We start from the raw sequence: 22,206 nt of genomic DNA, 5'->3' as shown, positions 1-22,206 counted from the left end.
AGCTAAAACATCAACAAAAACAATGAAGAAAAGAGGAACATAATTAAATAGATGAGGTTGAGCAAAGAGAAAATAGGAAAAAAGAGGGAAGGGTTCTAAAAGAAAGAAGATCAAATCTGAATAGAATAGAAATTGCTAAAAAAAATAGTGGAGTCCAGAATTGAAAAGATTCTAAAAAATATAACTAATAAATGATTACATAATTAACAAAAAATGAGAGACAATATAATGAATATATATAAAAAAGTAAATATGAATAGGTTCAAAACCTATTTTTTGAAGTTGAATCAAAATTTAATCATGAATAAGAATTTGTTTTTATATTAAATTTTTAATCAAAATGACCTATATATATTTATTACCCTGCAATAAAGTGTTAGGGAAAGAATAATTTAATTTTGTGATTTCAAAATTTAATCAAAAAATAATAATATAGTGTGTTACTATAATTTTTTGATTAAATATTTTTTTTTAAATGCTATTATATTAAAAAATAAAAAATTGATAAATGCTACTTGTTTTGGTGGCACGCCTTCCAAAACAAGAGCAAAAAAAATTATATATATTTTAATAGAGATACCTAGGTAGAAATTATTTAATAAGGTGCACTCCAATGAATGGCAACCTTCATCACTAAAACTCAAAATAAGGATTAGTTAGCTCTAATACCATGTTAGAAATAATAAAATTGAAATGAACTAAAAATAAAAAACCATAAATTAATCCAAGAGAGTTTGTAATGAAAATAATTACCAAATTTTATATTAGCTTTCCAAAATCAACACAAGAGAGGAGACAAAGATTTTGAAAGGGGAAAGCAAAGAAAACCCCTTGTGAATTATATGAATAGGCAAATGTCTAAAGAATGATGAGAGAGAGAGAATGAGATAATGTGGAGCCAAAAGGCTCATTACATGAACTAAATAGTGATTATGTGTTATTAGAATGAAAGAGAAGCATCTCTTATAAAGAGATGAGAAGAGGAGTTATTTGTAACTCCCATGTGAATGATTGCCACATTCATAAGTGTGTGCATAGCAAGTATCATAATCCTCTTAAAGAGGAATAACTATTTTCCTTATGAAGGAATTACAAAAAAGAGTCGTCCTCACACATGGACAATAGGACAAGCAAGTGACATGTCCTTACATGTGGATTAGAGGACAAATAACATAAGGGATACCTTGTTTTATCCTATTTAATAAATAAATACAACCAAGGAAGGATTACTAATTCTAACAATATCAAACACAAGAATTTCATAAAAGCAAACGTGAGTCTCGTCATGAATATAGACGAAATACTCTCCAAGTATCTTGAACAAACATCATCAAATGCTCATGAATTAAACAGCTGCGAATAAAAAATGTCTCCAAGATCACAGCCGGCAAGGAGAACTGAAACCCAGCAACCTCACAAATGTTGACTTTTACAGAAAGAGGATATCGATGCAGGTAAGAAAAATGTCTCCTACAGCTACAAACTCTTACATTCGCAACTGTTACTGCATGTTTGTGTTTTCTCGAAGTAAAGTGAAAAGAGATTGCAGTTTTATATGCAGTTTAGTTGTTTATTTCATGAAATGATGTGGTGTTCACTCATTTATTATTTCCTATTAATGCTAATCTGCTGGTCTTCATTTTACCTAGTAGTAAGCATTTGTTTGTTTTTCATTCACATATGTATTAACAATGAATTCTAGACTCTATTTTAGCTAATAAGAAGTTGTGTTCATTTGTGCTTTGAATTATTTCCCCTCCTTTATATCTGTAAATCTCGTTACAAGGCTTGACAATGAGAGTCCGGGCTTTGCATCCAGAGCAAAAATAAAATCAGTTAGCAATTTATATTTGATGCGAATTCCCTCTGAAGCATTAGTTAGTGTGCATACTTGTAGATTTTGTTTATAGGTTTACTCTAGGGTTTGCTTTATGGTTAATTCAGTCACGGAGAACTTTCCTTTATAATTTGAAGAACAATTCTACAGTACTACCATATGAGCTGTTGCATTCTAGAATAAATACCAGATGAGGCCAAAAATGGCAATTATAATATTATTAGAAAATTAACATTAACAATTGTTTTCCTGATAAACATTGTACAAAAATAGGCCAAAATGATGAATGTTGGCATTTTTTTTTTTTGCCTTTCATGAAGATGATTTTGCATGTTACCAAGTAGTTGTTTTATATTTTAGATTTACTTTAATATTGTATTATTAAAAATTAAATACAAAAGATGTAGTAATTTTGATAAAACTTGCATTCATGGACCAACAAAATGTTTATCTTGAATAAAAATGATTCAGTTGTAACCAATATAAATAGAATGAGGTTATAATTTTAGGGCGTGAGCAGGGGCGGGTGCGGCTGGTGAAGTAGGCGCCAAGGCAGCAAATTATGAGCAAGGACCAAAGCAAAATCAGAGATTAAAATGAGGAGATGAGGTTGGTCGGTTTTTTCCCCTTCACGAAGTCAAGAATTGAATAGTCGTCAGCTGCAAGCTTATGGAAATCGAGCAAATAATCCTGTACACATTCCACAATGGGTTATTGAGTCAGGAAAATAAGAGGATAAGGCACGAACACACCAATTCAAAGACCCACAACAGCCTATTACATGGAAAAAAGATCAAAAACACAATTCGAATCAATTTCAATAGCCCTCCTTTCGGCGAAATCGGTGGAGAAACCCTAGGCAGCACTTTCACCAATATGAGTGCCAAGGGCGAAACGTAGGGTTGAGCAATTGGAGCCATATCTTCAATTCTCCCAAAAGGGTCCTCTTGGCCAAGGTGGGGATTGGGCCATAGACATTAACCAAAGAAAACTCCAAATTAGACGAGAGTACTCTACATTTAGCCACCATTCAAAATTGCTCTTGCGAAATGAGGGAACAGATTCAAGACGGGTTCCAGAGGATACCCAACCCACTGGATGCCCCAATGGCATCTACAAAACTGCTATTCCAGTTCTTCCAGCATTGCATGTGCTTAATACTTTCATCTTTATCCCATTTAGTTTCTTACAGCAGCTCAATATCAACCCACTGGATGCCCCAATGGCATCTACAAAACTGCTATTCCAATTCTTCCAACATTGCATGTGCTTAATACTTCCATCTTTATCCCATTTAGTTTCTTACAGCAGCTCAATATCAGCTTTCGCCTTGTCCACTTGGCATCGAATAAGATGCCATTTGCTAGAGGCATTTAAGCCCCTAGCATTCCAAGTTTGGATCTTCAGTGTCCTCTAGGAAGGACATATTCCTTCTCGTTTCTCAATTTCCTTTGGCCTTTGGCATTGGCAGCCATAACCAACTTGTTTGCATTAAATCTGCGTCCCCATTTCGTAGTGAAGGCTGGATTGTTGTGATTATGAGGGTTTGTTCAATGCCCAGCTCCACTAGGGAGAGATCTTGGTCGGTGCATTTCTCTCCCTCCTCATCTGTCTCAAATTGAATTGATTTCCCAAGTTCTGGATCCTTTTCTTCTTCTAAGTCCTCCTAATGGGAGGCCATGTTTGAAACTTGTGGGCTATTTTCTTCTACAACTTGCCATTCATCCTCTTTATCTAGATGTGGTAGGGACATCAACTATAGGTGGTCATTGAACTTCACTCAAAGGTTTTAATGGAAATCACTAGAAAAAAACCTATGGAAGGGAAAATGGCTTTCATTGGTTGGTAGGATCCTCCTAATTAAAACAATCCTTCTACAATTCCAATACAATTTGTCCTACGCGAAGCTTCCTAGAGCAGTAGAGGATGGCCTGGTCCAAATCATGTGTCGCTTTATGTGGAATGGCCCAAAGGACCAACATAAGATTCCACATGAAGGAAATTAGAGTTGTAACTAGCTAGAGATGGGGAAAATACATTCCCAATTACAACTATATACATGAGGAGAATGGTATATAAAGGTGGAAACGGAATGCCCGAGATGAAATTGACAAACTTAGAGAAATACTCGATATGAAAACTTTTTCATGGGAAGACAAGTCAGATGAACTAAAATGGGGGGCATCTCATGATGGGGGTAAAGAGTTAAACAAGGGTACAAATCCCTAGAACAAACACCTGTATATCCACAATGGCCCACAGATCTTTAGGGGAAACACATTTCACCCTAACCAAGGCTTTCACCTGGCTAGCCATCCAGGGAAGGGTGTTCACACAAGATCACCAAAACCAAATAGGTATTGTGGATCCTGGAAGGTGTCCCTTGTGCAAACAACACAAGGAAACAACTCACCACTTTCTATTATGGCGTCCTTATGTGAACCTCTGTTGGTCGTACTTCTTGCAAAAAACTAAAGTAGAGCTCCTTGCGACCACATTGGCAAAATGGTTTGCGATGTGGTCATCACAGATAAGAAGAGCATTTCTTCTATCATTTGGCAGGTATCTCCATCCATGATCCCCCGGAATAATGGAAAGAACAGAATAGACACATTTTCAAAAATGAGTCAATGCCAAGAGAGAGGCTAGCAAGGAGAATCAAAGACTTCATCACCAAATTAACACTATTGTAGGACTAGCACAATGGAAATCTCTTACAACATGGGATGACAAAATTTGAAGAAGGTTCAAAGGACTCACAATACCCAGACTCACGGGAGTTGCATCTATAGAAAAGAAAGGCCTTGCCTGTTTGAATATGAAGTGGACAGCCCCTCCCGAAGGTTGGGTGAAGATCAATTTCGACAAGGCCACTCATGGCAACCTTGGGCCTAGTAGTATAGGGGTAGTGATCAGAGATATAGGTGGAACAACCCTAGCCATGTGGAGTGAACATATTGAGAGCACTCTCACCAACAATCAAGAAGAGTTTTAAGCAGCCACTAAAGGGTAGGAGCTTGTTTTGCAAATGGGATTCTAAAAGGTTCATCTCAAAGGAGATTCCATGTTAGTGATAAATGATATCCATTCATGATCGTCAATAGATTGGAGATTGCAGAAATGGGTAAGATTGATCTCGTGTATGCTGGAGAAGTTGGAAAAATTCAAGATCAACCATATCTACCAAGAAAGAAATATAATTGCATACGATCTTGCAAAGCAAGCAGCGATGGGGAATGAAAGCGCCCACTCTCATGCCTTAAGGAGGTAGGCGGCCAGGACATTCATGACGTACAAGCAATAAAGATAGGCATTCAATTTGAGTAATTTGGTAGCACCAATTGCACTTTTTCCCACATCAAGTGAAAATTCTCACCAAATATGCATGACGCCATGCCTGTACCTGCAACCCACATGGCATCAGCAAAAGAGGTTTGTATAGCCACATAGTCAGAATAATCATTATTAAGCGTGTGATAAGCCTGCAGAATTAATAGGCACCAATATATAGAATGTGCGAAAAGATAGAGCAGAGATTGGGCAGTATGTCACAAAGGACAGACATTTTTGGGGAAATAACGTGGCAAGATTTGATGGAGAGCAAGAACTAGTGGACACTGCTTATAAATTTAGTCAACTATGGCAGGGATGAGTCACTAATCAAACTCTTTTGTGTGTACATCTGGAGTGATTGATACTCTGATTTGCTTTAAGTCTTAAGGTCTCAGACAAACGGTTTTTGTGGAAACTAAACTCCAAGCGTCCCCTAATTCTGCATGTGGTAAAGGAGGTGTTGGGAACAGCATGTCTCTATACCTACCACAGGTACAGAGTCAACACATGCATTGCAAGCATGTTCCTTGCTCTCATGCTGATCAGAGGTACTCCCAAGAGTCGGGCGAAGAATCTCTGCCAGTGCATCTTCAATCACAAATACCTCGGTGAGATAGACTGTCCTGAACAATGTGGATGCAGAGAATACCATACCAATAGCTCAGTAGTTCTACCTAGGGCTTCAGGGAGTTTCACGAGAGTGTTGCAGAGGTTTTCTATCATTATCATGGTGGAGCTGGAAGAATATGAGAGTCGAACTGGGCAGATCGTTTTCACGAGAGTGTTACAGAGGTTTTCTATCATTATCATGGTGGAGCTAGAAGAATATGAGAGTCGAACTGGGCAGATGGACAGAAATTTGTGTTTCCTGCAGGGTGCTACCTCCCTCATGCCACCACCTGGTGGAATGGTTCTGAGATTAATAAGCACTGTGGAGGCTTCTGGGTGTTGAAGAACACCAATGTGACACCGAAGGGACTAGATTTCCCCACCTTGCCAGGCTGTGGGGAAGACTGGAGCCCGGATGACAAAAGAGACATGGACGAAATCGCCAACAGCCTTGCACATAGCAGGTGCAGAAAAGATTGCATGGTGAAGGCTAGAGCTACACATGCAAAGAAACTGAAGGATGGTGTGAAGCGGTGGTCTCCTACCAGCCAGGGTCTCCATGGACCAAGACCCAGGAAGAGGACCAAGTTTTACTAGGGGTGGTGATCTTAGTGCTTTCCCAATGTCTATGTTTGTGGTGACTATGGGTGAACAAGGGTATTTTTTTGGTTGTTTGGTATTTGAATGACTTATTAGTTAATATTGCATAAAAGGTCTGGCATATGCATAGAAGCCAATAATTTTGCTATGGTCTATAGTTAGAATGGGGATCTTTGGTATATAGATGTTATCCGTTCATAGTAGTTGCAGGTCTGGTATGGTCTGGTTTGATCTTTTTGTTACAAGATTCAAGAATTGGCAGATTAACGGATTTTCGGATGATTAATTGATTAACAGAGGAACAAATATGTTCCTTATAAAGAATTACAAGGACATTGTTTCTTGACTGAAGACGGAATTAGAAACAAAACTAGAGACAGGATAGGAAACATTCCTATCTAGACTGAAAGACGGACTACAGACAAGTAGTTGACTATTATAGAAAATATAAGATATTATCTTAATACTTTTCACTACTGCCATTACTTGCTGCAATGACTTTTTTCTAACTAAAACTTTTTTATTTTATTATAATGGGAGCTGGCCCTATCTAGCTATTAGCTTATCAAAAAAAATAAACAGAATGAGGTCTTTCTGTCACTGTTGGGAACAGAGATGTGCTCCTCTGTATTGTCACATCCCATTTTGAATCTTAAACCATTAGCCTAAATCCATACAAGATTTCTGAGATTTTATTAGCAGTCATGTCCTAATCATCTAGGTCTCCCTTTCAGTTTCTCATTGGAAGCTTGGATGTTTTCAACTGCAAACCTCTATGTCTCTTTTGCTCTGCAGAGATTTCCAATTCACACTGTTTGCCTCTGCCTAAATTTCCTTTTATATTCTAGCTGGTGCTTTGCAGATGATCACCCTCTCATCATCTCCTCCCAGCTCCCTCTATTTCTTCCCCTCTTTATTTACTTCTTTCCTTAGTCAGTTTTCAAACTATGTTATTAAACCTTCTTCATTGTGTTCAACAAACTTCCAATTCAATTCAAATAACAATGTTGTATATCTATCCTTCTTTGCTAGAATAGTTTTTCTCACTAAAACAATGTTTCCTTCAACTGTTTGACAGCTGAAATGTTTGTTTCACCGATCTATATAAAAGTCAAAGTATATCCTTACAAAGCATTCATTAGAATATAATTTTGAATTTTAATGAGTCAAGAATTGTAACTGTTGGATTAACAGAAATTACGGTATATGATTGCATTACTATTAAGATAATATTATATTTACTATAAGGGTTATCTTGGGTTATATATTTAAATTCAGATATTTTTAGTGCTTTAGTCCACTAGATCAAGTGTCACTATTTTTAGTGACTTCTGCCTTGTAATTTTTCATTTAAAGAGACCTCGATATAATGAAATCATGTAGACAATTTCATTGTTTAAAGTTTCAATTACATCAAATAGACTTAACTAATCAAAATGCATTTCCTGACTTTTCAAAAACATCATGTCTACAAGTACCTTGAATCTAAATAATATAAGTTATTTTCAAATTTCCAGTTTCCACAGTAAATGTGCTGAAAATAAAAAAGAATGCAAAAAATGGCATTTTCTCACAATCTTCTAAAAGTATTTAGAATGGAACTCCTTTATTAAACTATTTACCCATCAGAATTGTATGATGATACAACTACTTGATCTTCAACAGATTATATTACTGAGTTTCTTCTCAATGTCATGATGATTATTGGTTCAATTCAATTGGAGCCACAAAATGAATCTTAACAATATTAACCAATTTATAAGCAAGTATGCACCATTTTTTGCCTGCACAATAATCTTGCATCCACATTACCTTACATACATTAAATGCAGATGAAGCTTTAAACAGAGTGCATGCTTAAACAAATAGTGAAAAAGTCAAAACTATATTTGTTTTAAAACAGAAAAATTAATAAAAACTGAATGTTTTTTAGTACCTTCCTCTAAGGATGTCGATGCTTCGCTTATTGTAATTCCTTTAGGGATTTCAGTTTCTTCATTGGTTGGTGTTCTTGAGGTCAGACTAATCTCGTTCCTAACAAGCCCCATGACCCCAAAACAATTATATCTACAATTCAGAAACAAACAGAGATAACGGAAACATAAATTGACATCTACAAACCTGAAATTACCGGACTGTTGTTGTTGTGCTTGCTGTTTGATGAGAAATGCTTTGGTGAAGAAGGAATCAGCCTTATCTGAAAACCCACCTTTGGTATATAATCTTCCAATATCATCACATGCAGCAGCAAGGGTGAGGCTAGTGTGAGCATCATCAAGGATTTCAAGCTTTGCAATAACATCATTGAGAACATTAATGGCTTCTTCTGTTTTATCTTCATCAACTAATTCCTCTACTTTTGAACTCCACGTTAACAGTAAATCTTCTCCTCCATTGCTCATATCTGTTGACAAAGAAGCATAAAAATATAATTTACTCCCAGGGCAAAGAAGAATTGAATATTCTCTACAAAGAAGCCCATATTTTAGTAGACCCCTAAAAGGCTTGAAAGAATATTTTGATTATTAATAAGAAGCATTGCAATGCTCAAAAAATTGTGGTCAATCAAAAGCATTGAAACAAAGCTATCAAGCGAAGTAAAACCATTAGATGTTCATGATGATGAATAATATACAGGAATGCAAGGACGCAGCAACTAGACACAACATATTTAAAGGACCCAACGATTGCCAAGAGAGACACAATCGTCAACCATCCGACACTTACAACTACCCGAGAGTAACAACCAACAGACAAGTACATTAATAACAATTAATACACTAGCAGATAACCAATATTATCAAGCATAACAACGAGCATTGTATGCCGACTACACTCCTCTATGCAATAGTGCATTAGCTACAACATTCTCCTTGCCCTTCTTTAAAATGATAATAAATTCATATCACAGCAACTTATTAACCCTTTTTTGTTGGTTCAAGTGTATCATTTCCTTCGAAAAGTATTTAAGACATGATATTGCTATCAGGATTTAACTGTGTAGTTTTTGAGTCAAACTCATTGACCTATGTTTCATCAGTAGTGGTTCATATGAACCCATCTCTCATTAGAATAAATGGAACACTTAGCACTCATTGGACCTAGGTGATGCTCACAGACGTGAAGCACCAAGACTTCCCAGCAGGTCACCCACCCTAGTACTGCTCCAGCTCGAGCACGCTTAACCATGGAATTTTCTCCATGGTTAAACCCACTCTACTTGTAACCTCATTTGCAAAAGCTTCACCAAGTGTTCTGCCTTATGAACCATTCATTAGAAAGCCCCTTAAGCTCATCAACTGATAAGTAGGATAACTTCCACAGCAAGTCAAATTGTGATATTTTCCTACTTATCAGTATTTAAGACATCACACAATGACACCAATGCCTGATGCCATATAGGATTGTAACATTTAATGGGTTTCGTCGGACTCTTAACCTAGACTTGCCACTTCTTAAGTTCTTAAATGATCTTGGTTTCACTTCTTGCATTAGAACAAATAGTAGGCTATGCTCTAAAGAGACATAATCCATAATGAATTCTTCAGTAAAATTTAGAGTGTCTAAAACTGAAGACACACATAACTAGTTTGAGTTGTTTGAAAGCTCATGTGGTTTCTCCATTCCAACAAGAAGCATCCTTCTTCAATACAATTATAAGTGAGACAGCTATTCACCCATAATCATGCACTAGTTCTGCCATGTCCCCTTGCTAATTAAGTCAGCAACAATCTAATTTACCACCCAATTATTGTTCTATTCAGGTGCTCAGATAAAATACTTCATTACTATTATAAAATTAAGTCACTATAATTTTGATTTTTATAACAGAAAATCAATTTCATTATGGGCCCAAAATGTAATGCCTATAAAGGCAAATCTAGCGACATCATTTTGCATCTAGATTATTATTTTCAAACTACTTTTTTCATTTGGAACTTTCAATCACAAAAACTCTTAATCTTGTTTATGAACTGGATACAACAATCATTAGATGTTGTCGATAAATTTTATATTGTAGCCAACGGGTAGAATTGTATCCGAATGGATGCGTGACGGTTGGGTCACCCCTTTGAGAAAGCATATGTACACCGTCTAGAAGAGACTTTGGAGAATCATAATTGTAATCATTGTAATGAGAATAATCAGATTGTAAGCATTGACTGCATATTGCGTATATGAATAAAGTATCTGTTTTGTGTTATATCTTACTATACTACATGCGATAAGTATCCTTTTACCCTATATGGTAAACATTTGGTGATGTTGCCAATCGAACCTAAAACGAAGGAAATGTTATGAAGATTAATGTCGAATTTTCTTAACAAGGATAGGAATAAGATAAAAGATAAGGATGAAATATGCACAGCACAGGAAGTTCTAATTTTAGCACAATAGGCGGAGTGCAGAAAGAAACTTCAGCAGATTACCGACAGACATCGAGGGGGTGAAGGAGCACAGACAGAGGAAGTGCATTCACCTAGCAGACCAAGGAGTGCCGAGGAATTACTAGAAGAGACTCGACAACGATTGAATTTGGTGGAAGAGACAAGGGAGGAGTTTCTTAACTTGTATACGCCGAGGGTAAAGAATTCGAACGGAAGGAAAGCAACTCGCATAGCTCGAAGTGCTGAAAGAGCACGAGCGTGGAGTGAACTCTTCATTCCCAATACACCCGACGAATAGATACAGGTAGAGAATCAAACAACTTCACTTGAGGAAGATTTTCTTTCACCAACGCAGTTGTTGGAAGCAAGGCGGTTGTCCGAAGAAGCGCGGTTGTGCAGAACAACGCGGGTGCTCAAAAAAACGTGGGTACACAGCAGGTAAAATAGAACCAAAAAAAAGTAGAAATGGTAGGACCAAAGGAGAAATTGCCGAAGTTTAATGGTGACAGGACAGCACATGCGATTAGACACTGCAAGACATGTGAAACAATATGGACGGCAAATGGTGTAACAGACGAGGATGATTGGGTCCGGCAGTTTCCAGCAACCTTGCAGGGTGCGATCATACTAGCGTTAGTGCACCGAATCCCATCAAAACTCCGCAGTTAAGTGTCCTTAGGCCGGAGTAGTATTGGGATGGGTGACCTCCCGGGAAGTCCCGATGTTGCACCCTGGATGAGATAATACCAATGTTAGTGCAGAAATTGGACAAGATTGGGCCACGACAAGAAATCCTCATATGGAGAGCCGCATAGAGGCTTTGACTCATGAGATAGTGGAGGCACACATGGAGGCATATTACACCTTTCGGAGGAGCCAGGCAAATCAGGTAGCAGTTGAGAGGGCTCGGGAGGAGTCAGCTACCAAGCTAGCCGCAGAGAGGGCAACTTGGGAATCTGAGAGGGCAGCCTTGATGGCTAGACAGAGTCAGCTACAAAAGGTGGCAGCAGAGAAGGAACAGTTAGTAGTAGAGAAGGAGCGGGTGGTAGAGGAGGAGAAGAGCTGGGAGAGATTGCTAGGATGATGCAATCAGCTTTAGAACTTTGGATGGAGGCAAAAGCGAAATTGAAAGTTCGGAAGGAGCAAGTCTACAAGCTACGGGCGGAGCTAAACGAACTGTAGGCGCGGATGGCCACTACGCTAAGAACGCATCCCTCTGTTTAGTATCTAGACACTGATATAATTACTTGTTTATTTTGAGTTTTGTTTTGTTTTGTTTGTTTTGTTGTATTTCCCAATTCATGTGCCTTGTATTCACAAAAGATATATTACAGTATTGACACATGGATGTTTATCATCAGGAGACTTCCATGAGCATAAATTTGGCTCAAGATAGAGGAATATCTTTCAAGAAATTGTAGATACTGATGACACCTAACTTGTTCTGCCACAACTATCCCACGTGGACACTGCAAGGAAAGATATACGAAGTGCAGAAAACAAGGATTCTCCCAAGTGGTCCAAGGAATGACTGAAGGAAACCACGGGAGATAGAAGGAACAATATTACTTGAACTTAGCATGAGGAATAGTTGTCATATGTGGAAGGGGTTGCACCAGCCCATGACGGAAAGAAAAAGATATTTCTCATTTCCTTGCAGCGACCAAAGGGGGACCATGCTCTAAATGATGAAGGATGTGAAATTAGAAGGTATCGTTGTGAGTAATATTGCACAAAATGTGTCTCTAATAATCTGTGCAACCAAGTGATATCACTGTCTCTGAGTTGCTGCTATGAGCAAATAAGGATGGAATTGTTGTAGAGTATCATTGTAATGCCACAGATGATTGTTATTATTAGAATTTTTAGAGGATAGTATTAGGGAGTGCTTTGGATTTAGGATCATGATGAGTCCAGTCCAAGTCCAAGAGGGATGCAGAGTTATGGGACATATTTGAATCCAAGGAGATAATAGACAATACATTCAACACACTGATCTAAGAGAGTTTGAGCATATATATTCCCACATTGAAAGTGGCAGCGTTTTACATGGCCTTCATCCGTAGCGAATAACCCACTTTACCGTGGAACTGACCTCCATGTGGATTCTACTGAAAATAGAATTAAATACGGTTTATTGCAATTATATTGAAAGATGAAAGAATGACAATACCCACTGGTTTAACCACCACAATACATGGAACAAAGGAGAAGAAAATTCAAGCTGACTGGCATAAAGCATAAGGACAGTTAAAAGGTATAAATCTCATTCCCTGAAAAGTGCGCCAGATTTGGTATTAAATATATCTGCAGTATTGCCCACGTGTGCCGGTGCTAGATCGAATTACAAGGGATTAAGATATGTCATTTGTTTTGTGAAGAGGAGTGACTTGGACATTCAAGAGAGGCTGAATAGAAGCATTGTTTTGGAGTACATTGTTATATCTTGGACAAAGCTCGGAAGCAAGTTAATTCTTCTATCCAGTGATGCTTATACATTGCTGAATGACAAATCAATTGAATCATAGAGTATCAGGGGGTTGTTATAAACTGGAGTATCCGCTGCAACCCACAAACAGAAGTCAATGTTCTTCTTATTGCTTCAGACTGAGTTCAAAGACATCTTCAAAATTACTCTAGAACATGATAATTATCAAAATTCAGAAATCATGCCCTCTATTAGTTCGAGTGAATATTGGATTTTTTTCTATTCTCGGGATGGTCATATTTTGTATAGACTAGGATTCAATATCATGACAGTAAGTCCAAGGTAGTCTTGGATCAAGCATTTTTCAGCCGTATGTAGATCATACCTGATGATGAGAGTCATTTGGAGCAAGATATCTTCCATAATAGGGACCATGTGAGCAGGGTATGCTTCCATGTCAGAGGAAGCAGATAGAGTATCTGCGTTAATTTAACTATTTGGAATGTCTTCGGGACAGATCAAGAAGCATTAGAAATTGCACTTGAAGGAAAGAAAACTTAATGTTATGAAACTAATTTGACAATGGGCATTATAGATTCAGAGGGAGACAGATAATTTAACAGAGGGAGCCTTGGACGAGAAGGTCAAAAGGTTGATGCATGTACTTGGAGTTTTAATTAGTAGCCACATCATCATAAATGTTGGTGTCACCAATCCTAGGGATAAATCCATAGTTTATTACATTTACTCGTGTTACTATAAAATCAGACAAGTATGTCTGTCTACAAGAGACTACTAGAAATAATTGCATGATCAAAACAGAGAAAGTTGCTAGAAGCTCTACCAAGTGGATCTTTGATCATAGTGATTTAGAGGGAGTAGACCATGGATATGGTTTCTAGACAGGGAATGAACGGCTGATATTCTCACTAAGTCTCGTACCAAAGTAAAGTTTGTGCATTTGAAGACAAGCTTGGAGTTGTGAAGAATGAAACCCGTGCTAAGAAGGAGTCTTAACATTAGTGATTTCTTGAAATGTACTTTATTGAATTCTTCTCTGTGAATGAGAAGCCTAAAGTGAAACCCTAAGTTCCACCCTATGGGAGGAGTTATGATGGATCCACCCTCTGATATAGTTCATGGTGGATGTCATGTGTGTGATGCCATGACAACACCATGTGAGAAAATCCGTAGTGACTCAGTGCAAAATCTTTTATTGTCATGTGTGCGACTCCATGACTTCATGGCCCCCATGTGTACATTACTGAAAGGTGACGATCTTTCTAATAATATACACTTGTATTCAACATTGTAAGGTGATGACTTTACAATTTTCACTATCATGACAAATATCATGCTAACTTGATATTCATGGAAATGTCTTGATAGTTAATATCTCTTGGACTTATTGCTAGATATCATGCTGACTTGATATTGGTTGCATATCATTATGTTTTTAATGAAATAATCATGGTGGATATTATGTGACGCAGTATTCGTGGACATGCCATGATATGTTACGATAGCATTGGTCAGAATCCAAGGATATACCAACATTGGCAACTGTATGCACATGTGTGTGCATGGATGTATACATGCATGCACACACATATGCATAGACATTAAAATTTACATGCCATATATTTCTGTGAGACCATCCTTGCATTAAACTGATATTATCCATATCAGTCTTGAGTATGAAAATCTGAGTGATCAGATTTATCTATCTCTTGGAATGGGCTGTAAATCCCCGATTAATATTCATCATGTGTACTAGAGAATGGGTCGAGTGAATGATCCATCACTCATGTCAGATTGAAGGTTGTTAGTGATATTTGTTTAGCATATAATCAGGTCCAATAACCATCGGGTGCATTTGCAAAAGGTTAAATAATTAATCATACCCAATCGGGTTTTAACATGTTAGGCTTTGCCTTTGTATCTCTTCTAAGAGACGTATGCTTGAACAGTCACAAACATTCCTCCTTATGCCTTTTGGAGATATTATATTAGTTGACTGATCACAAAGAGAAGATCATCGAAATGCATAAATGCATTATTCTCTACAGATCGGCAATATCAGAGTTCAAGTTTCATTGATCCAGATTTCTTATACAGTCTGCAATATAATTGCAATTCAAACCTACACTTATCTGATTATCATCTGCAAAATAAAACTAAGTATTAGTATACCCCAAATCTGCAAATAGCCTTCATTGCATCAGACTGATCATAGGTTTGATTCACATTCACATTGTGCAAATTCAACTTACCAATAATCTGAATGCATGGACAAATTGATCTGATTGTATTTTCTGCATCGATACTGTAATGGAAAAGGATCAATTAATCATCTAATATAATCACTGGGTTTATCTTTTGCTCTGAAATTATACATTACTCATGCCCCCACTGCCCTAGGATTAGTGCTTAGATAGTGCTTCTTGTGATTTGTTGATAGCTGAATTAAAACTCAAAGTTTAATGATTGACCAGTTTCTAAACTATGGAAATCAAAGTTTATAACTCGCAGATATGTCATATGAGGCTACTGCTCTCTTTCTCCTGCTGTTAACATAAACTCTACTGATTTGGCTTTTAGAACTGATTATTGGTCATTGTTTCTGTTGTTCAAAGTTTATATGTATTCCAGCACCCACGTGATATTTTTGCTATCTACAATTGGAATTGATAAAGTAGTTTGTAATTATCATTTATTACTTGTTGTTAGGGGTTGTCCCAATCTGAATTAATAAAGTAGTTTGAATGTCATATTGGATATTGGAATTTGGAAATAATAAACCAGACCTGAAATTAGAATTGGATGTATAACTGATGAATCAGAAAGGGAAAATAAGGTGGATCGATATAATATTGTTTGTTGAATGCTGCTGTTGATAGTTATATTTTCCAGATTCGTCATTACTGTATACAACTACCATTTCTACACTGTGCTGAATTATGTTTTATCGTTTCTCTTAAACCATGAACTGATTTACCTAGGTTTTATTAGCAATAGTTTAGTCAATTAGAATTACCAGAGTTAAAATGCATCTCCTACACATTTCAAGCAAATGTGGTGAGCCATGTCATTACTTGTCATTTAACCAAAGGGCAAAGATACAGAGATTGTAGCACTGACAACGATTACATAACCTACCTCTATTGACAGTTCCTGATACCATAAGTTCCTCTTTTTCCATCTAGTACATCAAATCTTACATTGAAATATACTTGTCATTTAACCAAAGGGCAAAGATACAGAGATTGTAGCACTGACAACGATTACACAACCTACCTCTATTGACAGTTCCTGATATCATAAGTTCCTCTTTTTCCATCTAGTACATCAAATCTTACATTGAAATATAGAGTTACAAATTCTTCTCCAAACCCAATGACGAACATGTTTAATGTATAGATAAGACATGAGACAAATAATGCAATTGGCAAATTCTTCTCTACAAATGGCATTTCATTCCATTTTGCCTGTTCTCATTGTTACAATGAGATAGATGTCGAAATTATAAGAGTGGGGCATATTGCGTTGAAAACACACACGCCCCATTGTGAATGGGTACCCCTGCTTTTTTGCTTAGTGGTGTAGAGGTTTGCCTAGTTAGTCTTAGTTTGTCAACACTTCTGAAGTTTCAAAGGTTGATAAGGTACAAAATTTGAGGAAGGTTAAAAAGCAAGTCGTTTCTTAGTTGTCAGTCAGAACCTTGGAGCAATTCAGAAGTTTCAATTGTCAAGTCATGATCCAATCACTTAGTGAAACCTTTGGTATGATCCTGCAAGGTTCCTAAAGACTACCAGATTTCCGACTTTGATGGAACATTTTGTCAAAGAAAACCCCTAAATTCTGATTTGAACATGATGAAATTCCTAATGCTTGGTTGAGATCTAATCTCCTCCTTGAGGAAAAGCTTGGAAAACATAGAAATTGGATTGAGAGTCGATCAAAACTTCAAACAAGTGTAAAATTCCAATTCAATGTAAGGCAATTTGGGCAAACAAGTGATTGGATTTGATCTGAATGTTGATGGAAACCAAGAAAAACAAGATGAAGATTTGAAGTTGATCTTAAAGTAAAAGCCCAAGAGAGGTCCAAACCTTGGGACAGATTTCCCAAACCAAGGTTGATATCTTACTTGCAATAAATGAAAATGCTTAGGGGAAGGGTGTGGTAAGGTTGTTGTCAATGAAATCACCAAGCAGATGATTCAAGAAACTCAATCAGGTCACCATGCAATTGTGCAAACAAACATCCACCTTTCAGCAAACATTTGTAAGTATTAAAATCAAGGATGGGAAATTTGATTGACATTAGAAAGAAATCCAAAATCATGGCAAAGATCTGACAAAGATCTGATATCATTTCAACATACATTTCTGGTACTCAGCAAAATTGATTTTAATAAGAAAGCCCAAGAGAGGTTGGAAATCTGACCTCCCTTGGAATAAAATCCCAACCAAGATCGGAAATCTGACCTCCCTTGGCATAAAATCCTAAAGACACTAAGATTTCTGCCCAGCCATTGAGACATAAATTCCTAATTGCAAGGTGAAATACAATGAGCAATGAGGTGAAAATTCAAACAATGAAAAGAAAGTCCAATTTGCCAACATAAAAATTTTGAAGGAAAGAAATTCAATTTGTTGTGGAGCAAACATGGACTCACAATGTCATTCAAAGTTCAAACAAAAGCCCAACCAAGGTCGGAAATCCAACCTCCCTTAGGATAAATGTCAAGTACCTTTTGAGGATAGTCGATCTCCATTGAAGAGGAAATGCAAATAAGATGCAAATAAGTCGGATTCCCATAACCAAGATGGTCTAGTAAACTCTAATGGAGATGACTATTTGAGGAGAAGCATTGATCGCCTCATCTCAATCATCCAATGCAAACAGTGAACTAATTCAAAGTGCAGAGCAGAGATAAAGGAAGTGAAAATCAGGAGAAGACTGGGAATCAAATGTTTGATAGCATCCAATGGCTAAATTCTAATCGAATTAGGTTTACTTGCTGGGCATGTCCAAGTGAGAAATCAGGTGTTTCAAACTAAGAAAAAACAGAACGAAATCATGTTATTAAGAAAGGATGTTTTATCATAAGCGCATCTTAATTTATTCATATTCATTATCTCATAAACTTAACACAACTATTTCCTCTTGTTTTGCAAGGATACATGGATAAAAGGATACATGGAGGAGGAAGTTTAAGCGAAAGATGATTATCAAGTAAAAATGACAAGCAAGAAGATGGAATGGGGCTGACTATTTCATATGCAAGAATAATGTTCAAGGTCGAGCCTCTTCATGAACAAGGGTGATTACAAAACCAAGGTCAACATGGAAGCATCAACAAGGCTTGAAGGAGCAATAATTGTAACATCAAGATCAACATGCATGAAAACACAAGGAAAGGATAATGAGATGCCTTGCTTACATTTTAACTTGTGAAATGATTCAATGTCTCAAAAAGAAAGTACTATTGATACGATGATCAATGTTGTATATCCAACATTGTTGGAAAACTCAACCAAGGGTGATGATCAAATTGCAAATATAGACACTCATGGAATAAGGACAATCAAGATATACATCAAATTTGAAGATAAAGTGGCAGCATCATGATCTAGCCCAAACAAGAAAAGATGGGGAATTGACAAGCTCAAGTCAAAGGTGGGGTCAAAGTCAAGATACCAAGACAAGCTTAATTTCAAGAACATTTCAATAAGAAGATTTCCAAAATGAGGAGAATGAAGAAATAAAGTTAAAACAAAGTTTACAAGATAAGAATGTTGAGGTGGTACCCACTCATCTTCAACCAATCAAGTTATCCCAATTGGATATGTGGGACGCATTTAATGTATTCCATCATTGAATTTTCTCATTTATTCATCCTTGGAAAGGATATGTGTTCAAAGAAATGTAATTTTCTCACTGGCCAGCATTTAATGCTTGTAAGTAGTAGTTAAAGCAAACCCTGATTAGGGTTATTTTAAATAATCAGGGCCATTGATCTGGGATCAACCTGAATCATTCATTGTACTTGAAGCCTCTATATAAGGCTTGCTCATTTCATTTGAAAAGGAGATTTGCAAAATTGTTGCTGAAATGTTGCCATAATCATTGTTGTTTCGTGGTGAATTACTTGTGTTGTTTTGAAGTGTTGCATGGTTTCCCACTTCTCACTTAGAAAGGATTTGTGTGTGTTGAGTAGTTGTTTATGTTAAGTAGTTGACTAGATGATGAAAGATATTATTTTTGTTAATGGTGAGAATTATGTTCATTAGTACTTGCTGATTGCAATTAATGGGGTAAGGTTAGATTGAACTCTACTGCAAAGAACTTAATTTCAATTGCCGCATGATTGATTCACAAGCTTTACAGTTTTGATGTTCACTAGTGGTTTGAAAATCACCCGTGCATCCTTAGAAGATAGCATCTTCTTTTGCGTAATTGTTTAAGTTGGTGAAGTAAGGATTGGTTTGGTTTCACCTCATCGTCAATAGTCTCCTGCATTGGTAGAATTAGAGATAGAGAGCTTAGATTTCTAAACCCATATCCTTTTTGCACTTTATTTCAATATTCTCATTAGAAGTAGTTGAAACACTTGCATTGCCAAATCATTCATCATTTGAGAAGTTGATAGATGCACATGAATGAATAGTGTAAGTCCCTTTGTAATTAACAGCAAATCACATCATTAAACCGAGTTGTGTCTAACACTAAGTTGCAAGAACGCATTGTAAACCTTGGGGTCACTTAATCACACAATTGTTACATTGTTTAGCATTTGGAGTTTCTTTGTTTAAGAGGGGGTAGAATACTTTGTATTATATCCAGCACGTTAGGGTGATCACAAAATTGGCATCGACAAGGCCTTTGTATGTTCCAGAAAGGGGGATGAACTAAGGACCATTATCTCAAATAACTAGTTCAAATCAAGCATGATTATGCAAAAAATGAAGGCTACATGGTGTTAGCATGAATGTTGATGGTATTCCTATGGGAAAGTATCCTAATAGTGTTGGAGACATGATTCAAAGGTTGGTTGTTGCATTCATGAGAGAGTTTGTCATTGATGTCAACATATTGGTTATTCTGTGAAGATTGGCAAAGCAGCAAAGAGAGTTTGGTTCCGCGCAGTTCGAGGATTGAAGATCAGCTTATGCACACTTAAGATAATGTTATGGAGTATGTCTAGATGCTACAGTTAAGAGGGCGTATAGAAATATGAAAACTGGACAGAGTTATGAATTTGGTGAAGGTAGCGTTCAAACAAAGTTTCTAGAAAGTGGGTATTGTCTTTTGGATTGTATCTCCTTAAAGAGATGAAATCCGGTTAAGCGACCTTTGACAAAGGCTAGAGACTTGTTGAGAATGTTGAGGTTAATCATGCACATTCAGATGATCAACGAGTAAAGAGTTATGAAAACTGTAAGTCAACAAATTGCTTGTAATTGTGAAATTGGTGTAATATTGTAATGAAACATGTAATGTAATATCTTAAGTTGGTCCTATATTATAATTGTATATTGGGAAAGCCTCAAGGCCAACTCAATAACTTATTCTAGGACTTGGTATAAAGGAAAGGTCATTTCCTTGGATGAAAAGTGTGACATGCAATCATATGTATTTGATGTATTGTGCTAACTTACATGCGAACATCTTTTGGATCAGAGAAGTGGTTGGTGTAGTTATGGCACGGTAAGCTAACAAGGAATTGTATTTGGCAAAGAAGTTGTTGTTGGGCAATGTTGATGTACAATTGTATTATTCAGTGAGGATGGTACTAAAGTTATTGGTACAACTCCTAACAGGGTTTCAAAGTTTCCTGACAGGGACTCATATGTATTGATTGTATTTTATTGACTACCAACAAGGCCCATCCTTTCACAAAGAACTTTTATATTAGTACATCATCTTGTGGGTAGCATCCCCACTAGGGTTTTCCCTCTAATTAAGGGTTTCCCTTGTTAACAGATTTGGTGTTATTGTGTATGGTTATCTTTCTATAGTTGTTGCATCTACTGTTTACATGTTTCAGAATTAATAAGGATATTGAGAGTTATTTTGATTGCATAACTAATTCAACCCCGCAACTCCCCTCCCCCTCTTAGTTATCTTGGTGGACTTTACTTTCTAACAATTGGTGTCAAAGCATCGGGTCCTTGAAGGAAAAGTTTAACATCTTAAGGAGATTCATGGCACATTTCAAGAAAGAAAGCTCGAAGTCTGATGGAGTTAACTACGATAGTTGGAAGGAAAAGATGAAGACACATTTGCTATGCATGAGTCTAAGTTATTGGTTGATTACTAAAAGTGAAAAGGATGTGATAGAAGAAGACAAGCTTGAAACTGAATATGCTCAGGTAAAATCTTTAAGATTAGCTCATTAAATTTGGAAACCTTTGCAAAGTACATTTGAAGGTGATAATCATGCTCAGAAGGTTAGATTACAGAATTGGATACGCTTATATCAAGATGCTAAAATGATGGAAGATGAATTTATAAGAAGTTACTTTGGTAGAATAGTAAAAATTCTTGCAGGAATTAAGACTTGTAGAGGAGATAAATCTGAAGATGAAGTTATATGGAAGATATTGAAGACTTTGACACTTGCATACAGACAGACAACACAAATGATTGAACAAGTTATTCCCTTAATATCTAATTTTACAAGAGATACTCTTCTTGGGAGATTACAGTCAGCAGAAATGTGGAAGAGACAGAATGGAGAATTGCTTAGAGTTGAAATTGCATTCAGCGCATTAAGTGTTCTGCCAATATTGACAAGGAGTGCAAGTATAAGTGGAACTTATGCCAGTAGCAACCAAACAAAAGTTGAAGAAGACAAGAAGATTGAAGGAGGTCTTGCCCTGCTTATGAAGAGAGAACCTAAAGGTAACAAAATCTTTAAGTATTGGACTTACAATGAACTTGGTCATTATTCTTCTAAATGTCCTAAGAGAGTAAAGAAGTATAAGAAGCCCTATAAATCA

At 36.7% G+C, this 22,206-nt stretch overlaps 1 protein-coding gene and 1 pseudogene across 2 annotated transcripts in view; one reads left to right on the top strand and one right to left on the bottom strand.

The window, feature by feature from the left end:
* The window catches only part of LOC149531877 (coiled-coil protein), a 108,238-nt gene that overhangs the window by 76,194 nt on the left and 9,838 nt on the right, over positions 1-22,206 (bottom strand). For both annotated transcript variants that reach the window (XM_089809155.1, XM_089809156.1), the window contains exons 2-3: positions 8,501-8,783; positions 8,316-8,413 (exon numbers count right to left, since the gene is read on the bottom strand). In XM_089809155.1, coding sequence (XP_089665281.1) covers positions 8,316-8,413; positions 8,501-8,783 — 381 coding nt within the window. The remainder of the gene's footprint in view (positions 1-8,315; positions 8,414-8,500; positions 8,784-22,206) is intronic.
* LOC149531878 (5S ribosomal RNA) lies at positions 11,382-11,500 on the top strand (annotated as a pseudogene).

The sequence above is a fragment of the Cupressus sempervirens genome, chromosome 11 (genome assembly GCF_028749045.1).
Source record: "Cupressus sempervirens isolate cs-2001-9-10 chromosome 11, ASM2874904v1, whole genome shotgun sequence".
Lineage (NCBI taxonomy): Eukaryota > Viridiplantae > Streptophyta > Pinopsida > Cupressales > Cupressaceae > Cupressus > Cupressus sempervirens.
The sequence above is the reverse complement of the archived record's forward strand: the minus strand, read 5'-3'. Positions and strand labels throughout refer to the sequence as shown.